This window comes from Egretta garzetta, unplaced genomic scaffold (genome assembly GCF_000687185.1).
Source record: "Egretta garzetta isolate BGI_Z169 unplaced genomic scaffold, ASM68718v1 scaffold498, whole genome shotgun sequence".
Lineage (NCBI taxonomy): Eukaryota > Metazoa > Chordata > Aves > Pelecaniformes > Ardeidae > Egretta > Egretta garzetta.
Genome location: NW_009260494.1, coordinates 366,873 through 380,057, shown reverse-complemented (window position 1 = coordinate 380,057; position 13,185 = coordinate 366,873). Strand labels below are relative to the sequence as shown.

General features: G+C 44.9%; 1 protein-coding gene across 2 annotated transcripts in view; it reads left to right on the top strand.

The window, feature by feature from the left end:
- Positions 1-8,282, top strand: part of LOC104131240 (speckle type BTB/POZ protein) — a 34,331-nt gene extending 26,049 nt beyond the window's left edge. For both annotated transcript variants that reach the window (XM_035899909.1, XM_009644393.2), the window contains 5 exons: positions 1,836-2,013; positions 2,583-2,638; positions 3,080-3,202; positions 6,755-6,897; positions 7,631-8,282. In XM_035899909.1, the coding sequence (XP_035755802.1) occupies positions 1,836-2,013; positions 2,583-2,638; positions 3,080-3,202; positions 6,755-6,897; positions 7,631-7,775 (645 nt within the window). In that variant the 3' untranslated portion in view covers positions 7,776-8,282. The remainder of the gene's footprint in view (positions 1-1,835; positions 2,014-2,582; positions 2,639-3,079; positions 3,203-6,754; positions 6,898-7,630) is intronic.
- Positions 8,283-13,185: the final 4,903 nt, after the last annotated feature.

Sequence of the window (13,185 nt, the reverse complement as noted above, 5' to 3'; positions counted from 1 at the left end):
GCTGAAAATGCTGTTAAGGCAGAGAATGATGTTCCTTGTCAAGCACTTCAAATCTGACCTCGTTTAGTTGTCGGTTTGGGGATTTTTCAACCTCTGTTTTGCAGGTGAGGTTGATTGTTCATATCCCAACTGCATTACTTTTTGCTGTTTAAATTATATTCCGACATCATAGGCAAATACCATTCCGGTAAATCTCCAGAAAGAATGGTGTTCCCAAAGTTACGGTAATAGCTCTCTTCTGAGCTGGGTAGCATTGGTTCCCTTGCTGAGATGTTGACAATAGTTTAAGCAACACCTTATTTTGACCTCTAAGGCTGGTCAGTGCTTGGAATCTACCAGTCTAAACTCCTTACGTAAAAAGCCATGTTACAGGTTTTCATGCCAGTAACTGGCCTTTTTTTGCACATGAAGAGGATTTATTCGTTGATGTGAGACACAGCTCACAAGTCGGTTTGGGCTGGTCTGTAATTAGTATTGGACTCCAGCAAGAGATCTACATCTTAGAATTCCTTTTTAATTAACCTGATGAGTTTTCATCCATCCTTGAGTCCATGTTGCTGGTCTAGATGTCACAGGGCAAAAAGATGATGTAGCTGTCAAATTAGTGATGAGGAACATTAGCTTCCTCGCATTTGTTCTGGCTAATCCTTAGTGTCCTTCAGCAAGCAGCAGCTGATATTTGTTTGCTTTTTGAGCATTGTAGAGTTTATACAAGATGTGTCTGCCATCAGAAACACACTGGAGATTTCTAAAGAGTTGGGGGGTGTGCTGTCAGCAGGTTTTTTTCCTTAGAAGATGCTTCTGTCGTCTCCATAATTTACTTCTCCTCTTACATAATTGTGAAGCTTCCTTTGCTGTCCACTGTTCTTCTTTGGCCATTGGTTATTAATAGAATTGAAATTTAACTTGGACTGGAGAGCAAATCCAGGGAATAGTCTCACGTATGCTTCCCCGTCAGTCAGCTTCTTCCTTTATTCTTTGTTATAGCGGGGTAGCATTAGTCATTCTGATCTTTTCTAATTGGAGTCTGCTGTAGAAGGCGTATGATTTACTGAGTGTTTAACAATAATGGTTTGGTGCTGAAGAGGCTCTTAACGGTTCCCTTTGTGTAGGTTGTTCATCAGCCAGTATGGGTCCCTGCCTAACTGGATGCTTTAGAGCGGGAGATAAGGAGTCTATCTGCCTTCCCCAAATCTTCCTAATTACTTGACATAAAGCTGCTTTTTTTTAAACTTGCTGTTGAGGGGTGTTTTAATTTTATTTTGTAACGTGATGGAAGCGTTGAACACTCCTAAGACATTTAGAACCAGAAGCAGCAAGATGCTTGGGGGGGTTGGGCACTGCCCTTGCATACATGTGTGGGTGCGGCGGTCGCTTATAGAAGCTCTCTGTATACTTCACTTTCATTTGGACTGCTGTCTGTATTGCATTATTGATTGGGGAGGGTTTCAGAGTGTTGATAAAAGGAAAAAACTAGGTCAGGTATGGTGTCTGCAAAAGCAGAAAATAAGGTTCCACTTCTTTACAAAACCATCTAATAAAGTTATGATTAAACAGCATAGAAGTGCTGTTAATTTGAGGTCAAGAAGAAAATCTGCTGGTGCGATTTAGGACTTGGGGTAGACACTCTGGAGGAGCAGAGAACAGGGTTAAGGCAGGGTAGAAAGGATGCCTTAAAAACATAGACATTTTTAACGGTACAGTGATTCTGCTTGAGAGGTGCAGGGTTTGCTCTGCATTTCCCTTCACATGCCCTGGAAATAATCTCCCTACAGGAAGTTTTTTTGCTTTCCAGCGTGGGGTTTTGAGCTTCTTTGCTTTCTTTTCCCCTCCAGGTGAGTGTGGTACAGGACTCTGTCAACATCTCCGGCCAGAACACTATGAACATGGTGAAGGTACCAGAGTGTCGCTTGGCAGATGAGTTGGGAGGACTCTGGGAGAACTCGCGCTTCACAGACTGCTGCTTGTGCGTCGCAGGCCAGGAGTTCCAGGCTCACAAAGCCATACTAGCAGGTCGGTATTGAGTTGGACGGGCCTTAGCGGGATAGGAGACAACCACCTGATGGCAAGTGGGTTTTTCTGAGTTACTTCTTTAAAGGAGACTTCTGCAGCGCTTTTAACTGCGGAGCTATAGCACAAGACTGTTTTGTGAACTGTTACAGGTAGAGAGGAAATATCTACGCCATTTTTAATTGCCCATCTCCTCATATGGTGAGGATGCTTTTGTGGTTGTAGTGTACTATAATGTATTCCTAAAGCATTTGTAAGGAGAAGTTAGCATGTTTCCAGAGGAATAAATACTTTCTTGTAAAGTACCTTACCACCCACGTACTCTTCCGCCTTGGTTGAAAGGACATAGTAAATTCTGCCATACCCAGTTTGAAGCTACATCAGCCACATTACATTAGATCACAACCTATACTACTTTATCACTTGTACCCAATTTTCCCTATCTGCTATAGGAGAATTTCTTCTGCATTAAGTAGCAGGACAGTTGTTGAGGTGTTGGCAGGCGACACTTAGCTCCTCCTGAAGAGTAAAAGAGCATCTCTAACTGTGTTTTGTTTTCCCCACGGCTGTAGCACGTTCCCCAGTTTTCAGCGCCATGTTTGAGCATGAGATGGAAGAGAGTAAAAAGGTAAGTTCCTGAAGGAAGGAGAACTTCTCCGGCTAGGTGAATAGCTCTCTAGTCAACTCATAGCATCACTGGTCAGATAACTTTTGTAGGTAGTGTTTGTGACTGTTGTCACCTTTTAACTGTTTTTCTCACATTAGCTGCAGGTCTCTGCTTCAGCTGTCCTGAAGGGAGGAAGAAAGGGATCAAGGAGGCAATTGTTACCTTTGTTACTCTTGGGGACAGAGTCTGGTGTGGGATAGGGAGAAGTAGAGAATGTGAAATACAACTTAGAATTTTTCTTACTCCATCCACATCTTTTTCTTTTTTTTTTTTTTGCTTTTTTGCAAGTAGTACACATTCTAAATAGTTTGTAGCAAATTTCTGAATACTGAAAGAGCTTGGGTAGAAGGAAGCCTTTAGCCTCTTGTCAGGATCTTAATAAGCTTCATTTTTCTGATACAGAATCGGGTTGAAATCAATGATGTGGAGCCTGAAGTTTTTAAGGAAATGATGTGCTTTATTTACACGGGGAAGGCACCAAATCTTGACAAAATGGCTGATGACTTGCTGGCAGCTGCTGACAAGGTACAGTTGGGATTTATGGGTGTTCAGAGAACCAGGAATGACATGCGCCTTGCTTTACACAATGCTCCTCGGAGATTGCTGCAGTAAGCTTTTCGTGTGATTGTTGTGCTTGGGCAGCCTCTTTGAACTGGTTGTGGCTTACAGGTAAACCTGGATGTAGTATAAGATGCCTATGAGATAGGATATACATATGAGATACCTATAGCTATCTACAGATCTCAACATATCACAATCAGGAGTTTTTGTCTGCTGCTCATTTTTAAGCATTTCCTTAAAATTTCAGAGGACATCTCTATTCAGCAAAATTTCAAGGTGGACCTGGTGATTTTTTTTTTTTTTTTTTGTGTGTGTGTGATTATTACCAAATCTCAAAAGTAGTGTTCTGTCTTGGCAAACAGGGCCTGCTTCTCCTTCTGGTTCTGGCTGGCATCAGCAGCTTCAAGAGATGCTCTAAAATGATGGATAGCCAAGAGTGGGACGGTCCTGTTGTTTATTTTCTTTTTGCAGTGGCAGTCCCTGCTGTTTATGGAGAGAAGGGGTGCACTGGAGGAAGCCCTGTTGCCTAACCCGTCTGTGGTTTTGCAGGGTCCTTGCCAGGGAGGTGTTGGGGATGGTCTGACTGGAAGGCTGCTGGTAGTCCCCGTGCAGCAGGCGCAGCGCTGTGGCCTTGCCAGCCAGCCAGCCGCTGCCTCCTTCCCTTTGCAGCACCAAGGACAGAAGAGAGTGCTCTGCTGGCCAGTGAGCCATATTAACCAGTGAAAATTCGTAATATATAACCAAAATTTTATTTCCTTTTTCTTTTTTCTCTTAAAAGTGAACTTAGTGCTGGTGAAAGATGCCAGTTTGACAGCACTGGAGACTAAAGCCCTGAATTTATCCATCGAACAGGTTCAGCACGGGTAGCAGCAGTGCAAGATTCTCCACACTGCCCTGCCAATGTGCCTCAACTCTGACCTGGAGGGACCACCTCTAGGGGTGAGAGCGTAGTTCAGTCTCCATGCTTCTTCAGTCCTTGGATTCTCTTGTGGGTGCCAGTTAGGGTGGTGGATTTTAAGATGTGGATGCATGTAACCTTGTTCCACGCAACCACCACACGGCCATCAAATCCCCTGTCGCTGCAGACCTGGGCTTCATCAAAAATGCTGATTTTAGAGGTGAAATGCTCCATATGCCATTATTAGGCCGCTGCAACTAGAATTAAAATGGGAAATAATGCAAGGAGATTATCATTGCCACATATTTTATTCAATATTTAAAGAGTATTGACTGAGAGCTTACATACCATCTTTAACTGAGGCGAGTGTAAGAAAGCAGCAGTACATTAAGGACAGAGTAGGCTTTAACTTTGCATTTCCTGGCTTTTAATGTAGGGTTTTTTTTTTCCTTTTAAACTCATTGTGTGTCTTTTAAAAGCAGAAATAAAAAATCTTTCATGAAAGCACATAAAACATCTAATATTTACTCAAGAGACTGAAACAGCTTCTTCTGAGTTCCTCCTGTCTCTTGGGGAAAATATGTAATTAGACCAAAACCAAAACAAAGCACGTCTTCTCAACCCAGGAGATACTATTTCAGCCTCTTGGGTAAGTACGCTATTAGGTAAGGTGGTTTTTTAAAGTGTAATTAAGAAAGGGGGGAAGGGGAGATCTTGGTACCTGAGAGACCAGAACGGCTACTTTTGCCCAACTATGTAATTAGCAGCTGAGCTATTTGTAGCAAAAATCAAACTAAAAATCGTACATGCATGGAGGAGAATGTTCAGTTTACAAAAGGAATAATTTTAAGCTTCGTTTGCTGCATTTTAAGCTACTGACAGACAATAATATAAACTAATGGCTTGCCCCTCATTTGAAACTGTTTTAGTTATTGATACAGATTAAGCAAGTAAATTTGATTTGCCTTCTCAGATGTTCTGGTGGGAGAAAACTGTCCTGCTTCTGAGTGCTGTGCCTCAACTGAAGTAATTATTGTCACAGAGTCTTAAGTGAAAAAAACGTTTTTGTAATCTAAAATAATTCATGTAAATTTAATCATAATGGAATGAACATCTCAATCAGAATACAAAATCAATTTATAGTCATAGTGCTTATCATATGGCACACGCTCCGTTGCCATGCAGATGAGCTTTTTACCAGCTCTCTGGTCAGGTTGGCAGAGCAGTCCTTACAAATCTGGGTATCTCGTCCAAATGCGGCCTCACATACTGACGAGCTTGTACACCACATCATCTCTAGGTTACCCAAAAAGCCTTAAAACAGTATGAAGAATACTCTCCAATGCAGTTATCTGTCAGATAAAAAAAATTAACAGTCTTCAAGATTTTTATTTTGGAAATGTCACTCACTTTGAAGTCATAACATGAAGAAGACTTAACTGTGTTTAATCTTTAGGACAATTCATGTAGTGCTAATGTGATTACTCATCTAAGAACTGCATTAGAATTGACTACTCTCCTGATCCCTGTGGAATGTGACCATGGGCTCTGGAATATTCAGCACGATTGAGAAGTATTCAGTTTGGTTCATCCCAAGAACTGCAAACCCCATGGTCAGATCACACGTACCAAGATTTTCAGAAGTATCTCAATCTCAGTTCCCAGCTATGATATTCTAAAAGACTGAGGTTTGAGGTTTGTGTTTCATTTCTTGATAACAAGTGGCTTAAAATCTGTGAGTATTGACGTTTCTGAAGTCTGCTCGAGACCACTGGGTTGCTTCTGAAAATCCTGGCTGTGTCTGCACGTTTCAATACTGACTGAAGTGCTGCCGAAGGTAGAGTGTGCAATGTGTTAAATGGCACTCTTCTTCTAAGCATGTCCTTCGAATTTCTCAAACCACTGACATGGCCCACCCCTGTGGATCTAAAAATACTGTTGAGGCAAATGCACAACTGAACAGTAGAAACTCTGAGACTGAGAATGTGAAGTTAGACTCGAGCTTCACCAGGGCATTGCAGACATGCTGTGATGTTTTGTTTCCAGCTGGATAGCTGCAAGAAATCAGGACCTTTGTTTAACATTCTAGTATTAAACCAGTAGAATGTACCTGAGCAAGGCTGATCTTAAGGTGCAGGTCATTAATGGCAAAGAACCTGAGTGAAAACTGCCTAAACATCCCTGGAAACACTTATGGAGCATTCACTGTTAGATAGGTCCTCCCACTGAACCTGGGTATCACTGTCACACAGTAATAGAGTGAGGATAAAGATTTGGCTTCAGCATTCTGTGTGGAAGTACCACGGGTGACCTGAAATTCTCATTTCAAAGCATGAACACAGCACCAGTAAGCCTGTAACACAAGAAGGCCGGGATGAGAGTTATGGTGGGTATGTTTCCTCTCCATTGCTTTCCTCAGGGTGGGCACATCATGATTCTCCTTTTTGCTGGTCGCTGCTTCTTTGAGTACAGTTCAGATGCACGTAGCAAAGCAGAGGTCTGGTCAGCGTAATAGAGTAGTTTGTTACTGGAGAGTGAAGGAGCACAAGTAAGGCTTCACATCAGGCCTGATGGGTCGTTTTCTGCTCTGTAACTGTCCTTTGGCTTGTATTTTGCAGTATGCTCTAGAACGTCTGAAGGTGATGTGTGAGGACGCACTGTGCAGTAACCTGTCTGTGGAAAATGCAGCCGAGATCCTCATTCTAGCTGACCTACATAGCGCTGATCAGCTGAAAACTCAAGCAGTGGACTTCATTAACTAGTGAGTTTACTTTTGCTCCAGGGTGCAACAAGTGTAGAGGAAAGGGCTGTTCATCAGCAGTAGGGTTCACAACTTGTGAACTGTCACGTGCAGGGGAGATTCTCCTCTATTATTTCTCTTTTTTAGTTCTCCCATTGTGATCCTTCCCTTATGTGGCATCCCAGAAGTGGCACTGCCCTGCGGGCAGATTAGTCTTGTCCTGCTGGGACTGCTCGGTGTACAGCAGGACTGTCTGAGCTATTATGGATCCCTTCCTAAGATCACAGGAACTTCTAGGTAGTAGAACATCAGGTAGTCCCGATATTGAGGGACTATTTGCAACTCGTAACATAGCAGACCGTTCAGTAGGTACAAAATGACTACCAATTACTTTGATGTCTGGAATAATTTTTAGTCCCATTTGTCAGTTAATACAGTTTTTCTCAGCACTTTCTATAATGATCTAAAATATTTCTGTGCCGAGCAGTCAGGGTAGATGAGCATTGTGTTCCTGCGCTCCTCCATCTGGGACCGTGTATGTCTGAGCTTTTCATCCTGACGTTGAAGGACTGTCCCGCACACAGTTGTGCCAGCAGGGCCAAAGCTTGCAATCTTCACAGAGATACCCGACACACATCCAGAGTGGTCCTACAACAGTACACTAAGAATGTCAGGTTTCTCAGGAAAGAATCTATTTAGTCAATCCTTTTTATCCCCAGTTGATAACTTCAGATTTATTCTCTCTTATTTCTAGTCATGCTTCTGACGTCATGGAGACCTCAGGCTGGAAGTCTATGGTAGTATCGCATCCCCATTTGGTGGCTGAGGCGTATCGCTCTTTGGCCTCTGCACAATGTCCCTTTCTGGGACCCCCACGTAAGCGACTGAAGCAATCCTAAAGTCATGTCTGTCACACCACCCCATGTTTTTCTGGAAGCAGCATCAGCTGTTGCTGCTGTAACCTTGACCACCAGGTAGACAGCGAAATCTGTGGAGCTTTTACTCTGTTGTTGGGGGGAAGAGACTGCTTCGTGACACCCAGACTTTTTAAAACAGCACCAAGTAACTTGGGGAGAGGGGGGAGGGTGGGCCTGGGGCTCTGGGGCTGTTCAACCTAATGAATCCCTGTCGCTGCATCGTCTGTGTGTTCCCTTCGACTTGGCTGAGTCAATTAAGTACAGGGTTTGGTTTAGGCACCGACCCAAGTCGGAATAACCCAGCAGTGGTGCTGGGGAAAACAACGTCTCTGCGTCTGGCAGCACAGAACAAACCGTCAGATGCCTGGAGCAAGAGGACATTTTAGCTTTGGAGAATTAAAAAGAATTTCCAGTGAGGTTCTGGAAAGGAAGTACCTGATGGGAGCTCCAGTAGTATTTATATCAAAAAAAAAAAAAAAAAAAAAAAAAGAGAATTTAAGTCCTTCCAGCTGAGCTAAAAACTGGACGTTTGTGTAACTCCTTATTGCCATCCAGCAACAAGAAGATCAGTTTCTCTGTTAGTAGCACTTGTATGTTAATTGCAAAAAAAAAAAAAAAACCCAACAAAAAAAAAAACAAAAAAGAAAAAAAAAAAAGAAACCCCCCCCCCACCTTTTATAAAATGACAGGTTGAAGTGAAAGGGGCCGGTGAAAGGCTGTGTGTTCTGGAGGGTGTGAATAGACTGAAGGCAGCCTTGGCAAGCCAGTGTTGGTTTTGAAAGGACTAGAAAATCCTTGATCTGGAGCGTGCTGTCTGACAAGAACAACGGTTACTGTTTTTAGATATCGTGGGAAATGTTTTTGGCATTTTTCCCTGCTTTATTTCCCTCCTCCCCTTTTTAAAAAAAAAAAAAAAGAGAAATTTTATTGTTCATGAATGCTGCGTCAGAAGTCCCTGTCCTGAGTTGCTAAATGATTCTTAACAACTGTTTGTACCTGACTTGCCGCCTGTATAGGAGCCAGTCCCGTTCCTTTCTATTAGTCACTCTTCTTACAGGGAGGAAGTTTCAAAATAGCTGGTAACTTTTTTTTTCCTTTTTGAAAATATAAATAATTACTATTTTGTACTGTGTGGTATCTCTTGTCTTTTTGTTTGTTTGTTTGTTTCATCTTTAAGACTTCCCAGTTCAAAACCGGTTCCCAAAAGGTTCCGTTTCAGCCTGCTGCCGTGTGCCGATAGTGACCCGCTGTTCCCGGGGCTCGGGTGGGATTTGCTGAGGAGCGTCGCGCGCAGCGTTGCCGTGCAAACCTGTGTTACGTCTCGTAGCAGGGATTACCGAAATAAGAGAGAGCATTGGTTTTAATAGCAGCTGCGTGGAGCTGACCCCTGGTCCTTCCCTCTACCTGTACCTGCTTAGGCGTGGGACGGGAGAACAGGGTAACGCGCCGTCTGTTTTATAACATTAATGTGCTACGTGGGATGTCTGGGTAAGATCGACGCCATCCGTTTATGTCGTCGTTAGCCCCAAATCTCCAGGGAGGTTAGATTGAAATACGCAGTGCCGGGGCAGTGGCAAATTGATCTGACCTTAAGATGGTCAGGTAGGGCACGTAATGGATTATGGAGAATAACTCTGTTTTGGCTAGAAAATAGATTAGGTATCTGTTGTCTCTGATTTTTCATTCTGTTACGATACTTCTCTCCTAGCCTCTCGTCCCTTGTGTGGAGGAGAATTCCGTTCATGCGCTCGTGTTTAATCTAGCTGCTGTCTATTTTTATCAAATGGTGACTCATGAGAGGGTCCCTGCCCCTTTCAGTGCTCCCCCACCGAGGCTCTCATCACAAACACACAACTGGCTGTATAGTAAAGCCGTCCTTTCATGCGGCTCACAAATTCCCATATTACATCTAGCGCTCAAACGCCACTAATTCCTTTTATATTGGATTTCCTTTTAGGTAAGCAAGCATTTAGTCATAACAAGATTCTCCCCACTACCCTGTCAGAACTCAAACCCAGCATTTCTAGCTTGTAATTGCATACAGACGTGAAAAGTTCATTGCCAGGTAATTGCAGAAGTTGTCTGTGTGGCACAGCGATGTCTAATTATGCTGCAGTAACTGCATTGTTTACCGAAATACTCAGACCCAAGCGAGACCTCTTCTCCTTGTCACGTTAGTGGCCAACTGTTGGAGGAGTGTCCCTGGCTCAGCCTGGCCCTGGGCAGCAGGCATGCCGAGAAGAAAGGAAAAGGGTATTGACGTCGCCTGTCCTCGGCCTTTTTTGGGGAGGTATTTACAGGAAAGTGATACGGATTTGTCAGCCTCCTTCCCCGGAGGACGGGGAGATACCTGCAGAAAAATAATCTGTTCTGGGGCTCGTCTGTCCCAGCCCTTCCTGCGGAGCCTGGCGCGGTTGCAGAACGTGCTTGTCATGGAAGGTCTGAAATGAGAGCCGCGAAGGAGGCGACTTGCTCAGACTGTTCCAGTTGTAGGTGAATTAATGATTTATTTGTCAACTTCACTGTTTTTTTGTGTTTGTTTTTTATTGTGAATGATACAGCTGAAGCCATCTGGTTGTAACAACATCAGAGCGAGAGCATACTGTTCATAAACCTCCCACTGACATCCTCCCCTCCCCAGATTTGAGATGTAATTCAAGTTAACTCACAATCTGTGGCATGTGGTGTTACTGCAGAGATGTCCATGCCAGTTGAACAGTTGGAGATTTGAATTCCACAAGGAGATGGCATATTTATCAAAACAGTATTTCAGAGAGACGTTTTTACCAGGGCTCCTGAACCGCAGCATAGCTACCGCGGGTCCGGAGTCAGCGTTGAGGTCGGGCCCTGCGCTCGTGCTTTTAATTCCTTCGCTTCCCCCTCCTCAAGGGTGCTGCAGAGCGATGTTTCATCCCGGTGTGCAGGCTTTCATGTGCTCCCTTCTCCCTATTATCTCCTTGCTCCTGCTTCCTCCGCTCGCTTTTGAGCTGACCTACGAGGGTTGCAGCCTTCATCTGGGCGTGGGGGGCAGAGGCGGAAGGCGAGATGCCGCGGTGGGTCCCCGACCTCCGGCGGCGGTGGGAGGTGCGCGTGCCCTACACCCCAAAGCAGTCGGCTCTCTCTCAGGATCCGAATACCAAATATTTTTTACTGGCCCAGACATTTCTTTCTGGCTGCCCCTTGGGCTTTGTTATTACAGACTCAGGTTCTATTGAGGTATTTTTCTTATTGTGTGAGTTTTTCCAGATGAAAGGAAGCAGCTTGTCTGCTTATGAGCAGAACAAACAGCAGAGTGGGGAGAGCTGCTGTGCTTTGAAACTCTCGCCGGCTTTGTTCTGGTTCTCAAACTGCTGTTAAGGACACAATACCGTCTCTCTCCTTTCGCTTGGGTTTTTTTTCTTCTTTTTTTTTTTTCCTCTCCACTTCCTTGAAGGAGCCAAGGATTTTTTTTTTTTTTAAAGAACTTCATTTCAGAAGGTTTCTCAACTTCCGTGCAATTTATTTTGCAAAAGCCTTTGCTAAAATAATTATCTCGTTCAGTCAGCCTGAGCCATGCCACGTTCCTTCCTCTCATGACTGCCGTTTAACTTGTGTCGCAGAATGACCTAACTCATTTATTTCTAATGACTTTTTTTGGTTAATCTAATATGAAGCCATTTAATTACAGGGGGTGTATTTTTTTTTTTTTTTTTGTTCTGACCTGCTGCCCACTTGGATCTTTGGCTGCAATTCCAGACCCATGCTGCAGCAAGTTTTGCCTTGGCAATTCCGGTTCCGCTACATTCAAAGTTACCTTAACCTGGTGGTGGTGGCGCTGGTGGGCGCACGGCGAGAGGGGGTACGGCCGGCGAGCGCCGGCTTCACCTGCACGGGAAGGCAACGGGCAAAAGAAACCAGGAGGCAGCAGGAAAAAAAAAAAAACAAAAAAAAGACAGCCCATGAAATAGTTGGGGAAGTGAATTGTGGTGGCCTGGAAGGCTTTTGGGAAACGTGTGATAAATAAAGCAGGAGTGGTTCAACGCTTCAGCCCTTTTAAACCAGTTGAAGTTTGCTGGGCAGGCAAGAAAAATCAGCTGAGTTTTGGGTTAAGTTTGGGCTGGGATTTTGCATCATGCTCCTGCTTGGTGCATTAGACTTTGTCTCTCAGACTGAATTATTAAAATCACTTGAGGAAATGTGTTAATTGATGGGTTAAATTGGGAAGGGAGGGAGAGAAGATTGCAATTATTCCATCAAATTACGAAAAATCACAGGCAGGAGAGGTACAAAATGTAGGGCTGCTCTTTGAATAATTGAAAAGCATCACTGGCTAAAAGAAAAAACAACAACAACAACAAAAAAAAAGCTAGGTAACGGAGACGGTGGATGATAAACTGGAGGGGAACTGGAACGCTCCCCCCGGCCCTCCAGAAGAGCAAATCTGTCCTGTGTTATGCTGGTGTGTTTTTCTCTAATCCGAATGCAGGAACGTTACTGAGCAGGGTACTTTCCTACATCAGGAAACCGAGCAGGGATCGAAGAGCAAATCGTTGACTCTTGCCACCAGGAAGCTGCGGTGAGGACAAGAACCCTTTAGATGTTGGTACCAAGCTGCTAATGAAGCTTCCTGAGCCTCCAAACAGCCGGAGGTGGCGCATTCGGAGCAATGGATGAAAACGTACAAATGCAAACGGTTTTCAAACCATCGTTCCGCTTCTGGAAGGCTCCCGGCCCTCGCGGAGGTTATCCCCCAGCGCTCAGTCGTTCACAACCTGCTAGAGACGGCGCCTCCTCGACGGGGGTCTTGTTCCCATGCGGGGGAGGCGGGCGTGCATGGCGTCCCGGACAGTGACGTCATCGCGTGGATGTCTGCGACGCGTTCCTCGCTGCCGTGTCTGACGCGACGGCGGGAGTGCTCTTTACCTGCATTTTTATCTCGGCGGGGTGAGGTGAAGCGGTGTAAGTGCCGGCTCTGACGGGCGTTGCATCTGGTGGCCGGGGTGGGTCCCTCCTGCCCGTTAACGCCTCCTTACGCCACCCCCGCGCTAGGACTTACAAGGTGTTGGTTGCTTTTTTATGTTGCCTTAGGAGGAGTCTCCCACTGTCGATGCCGGCCGCTGCTGCATTGCAGTTTGTCTGCGTTTCCTTTCTTTCCCGCTAACTTTTTTCACTCCTCGAGGCAGGTGGTGTTGGCAAAATTATTGCTTATTATTGAATTTTTGCCAAACAACAAAACACTCGACAAAAATAGCTAAACAGGATGTCGAGTTCCTAGCCTGTGGCCAGCTCGCAGCCAGCTCCGGCTGTCGCTGGAGGCTCCTCCGGGCTTTCGCCTCCGTGGCAAGGGCGTCTGGCCGGTGCTTCTCGCGGCCCGCGATGATGGAGCTGCGGGACGGGGAGCGTTCTCCCTCTG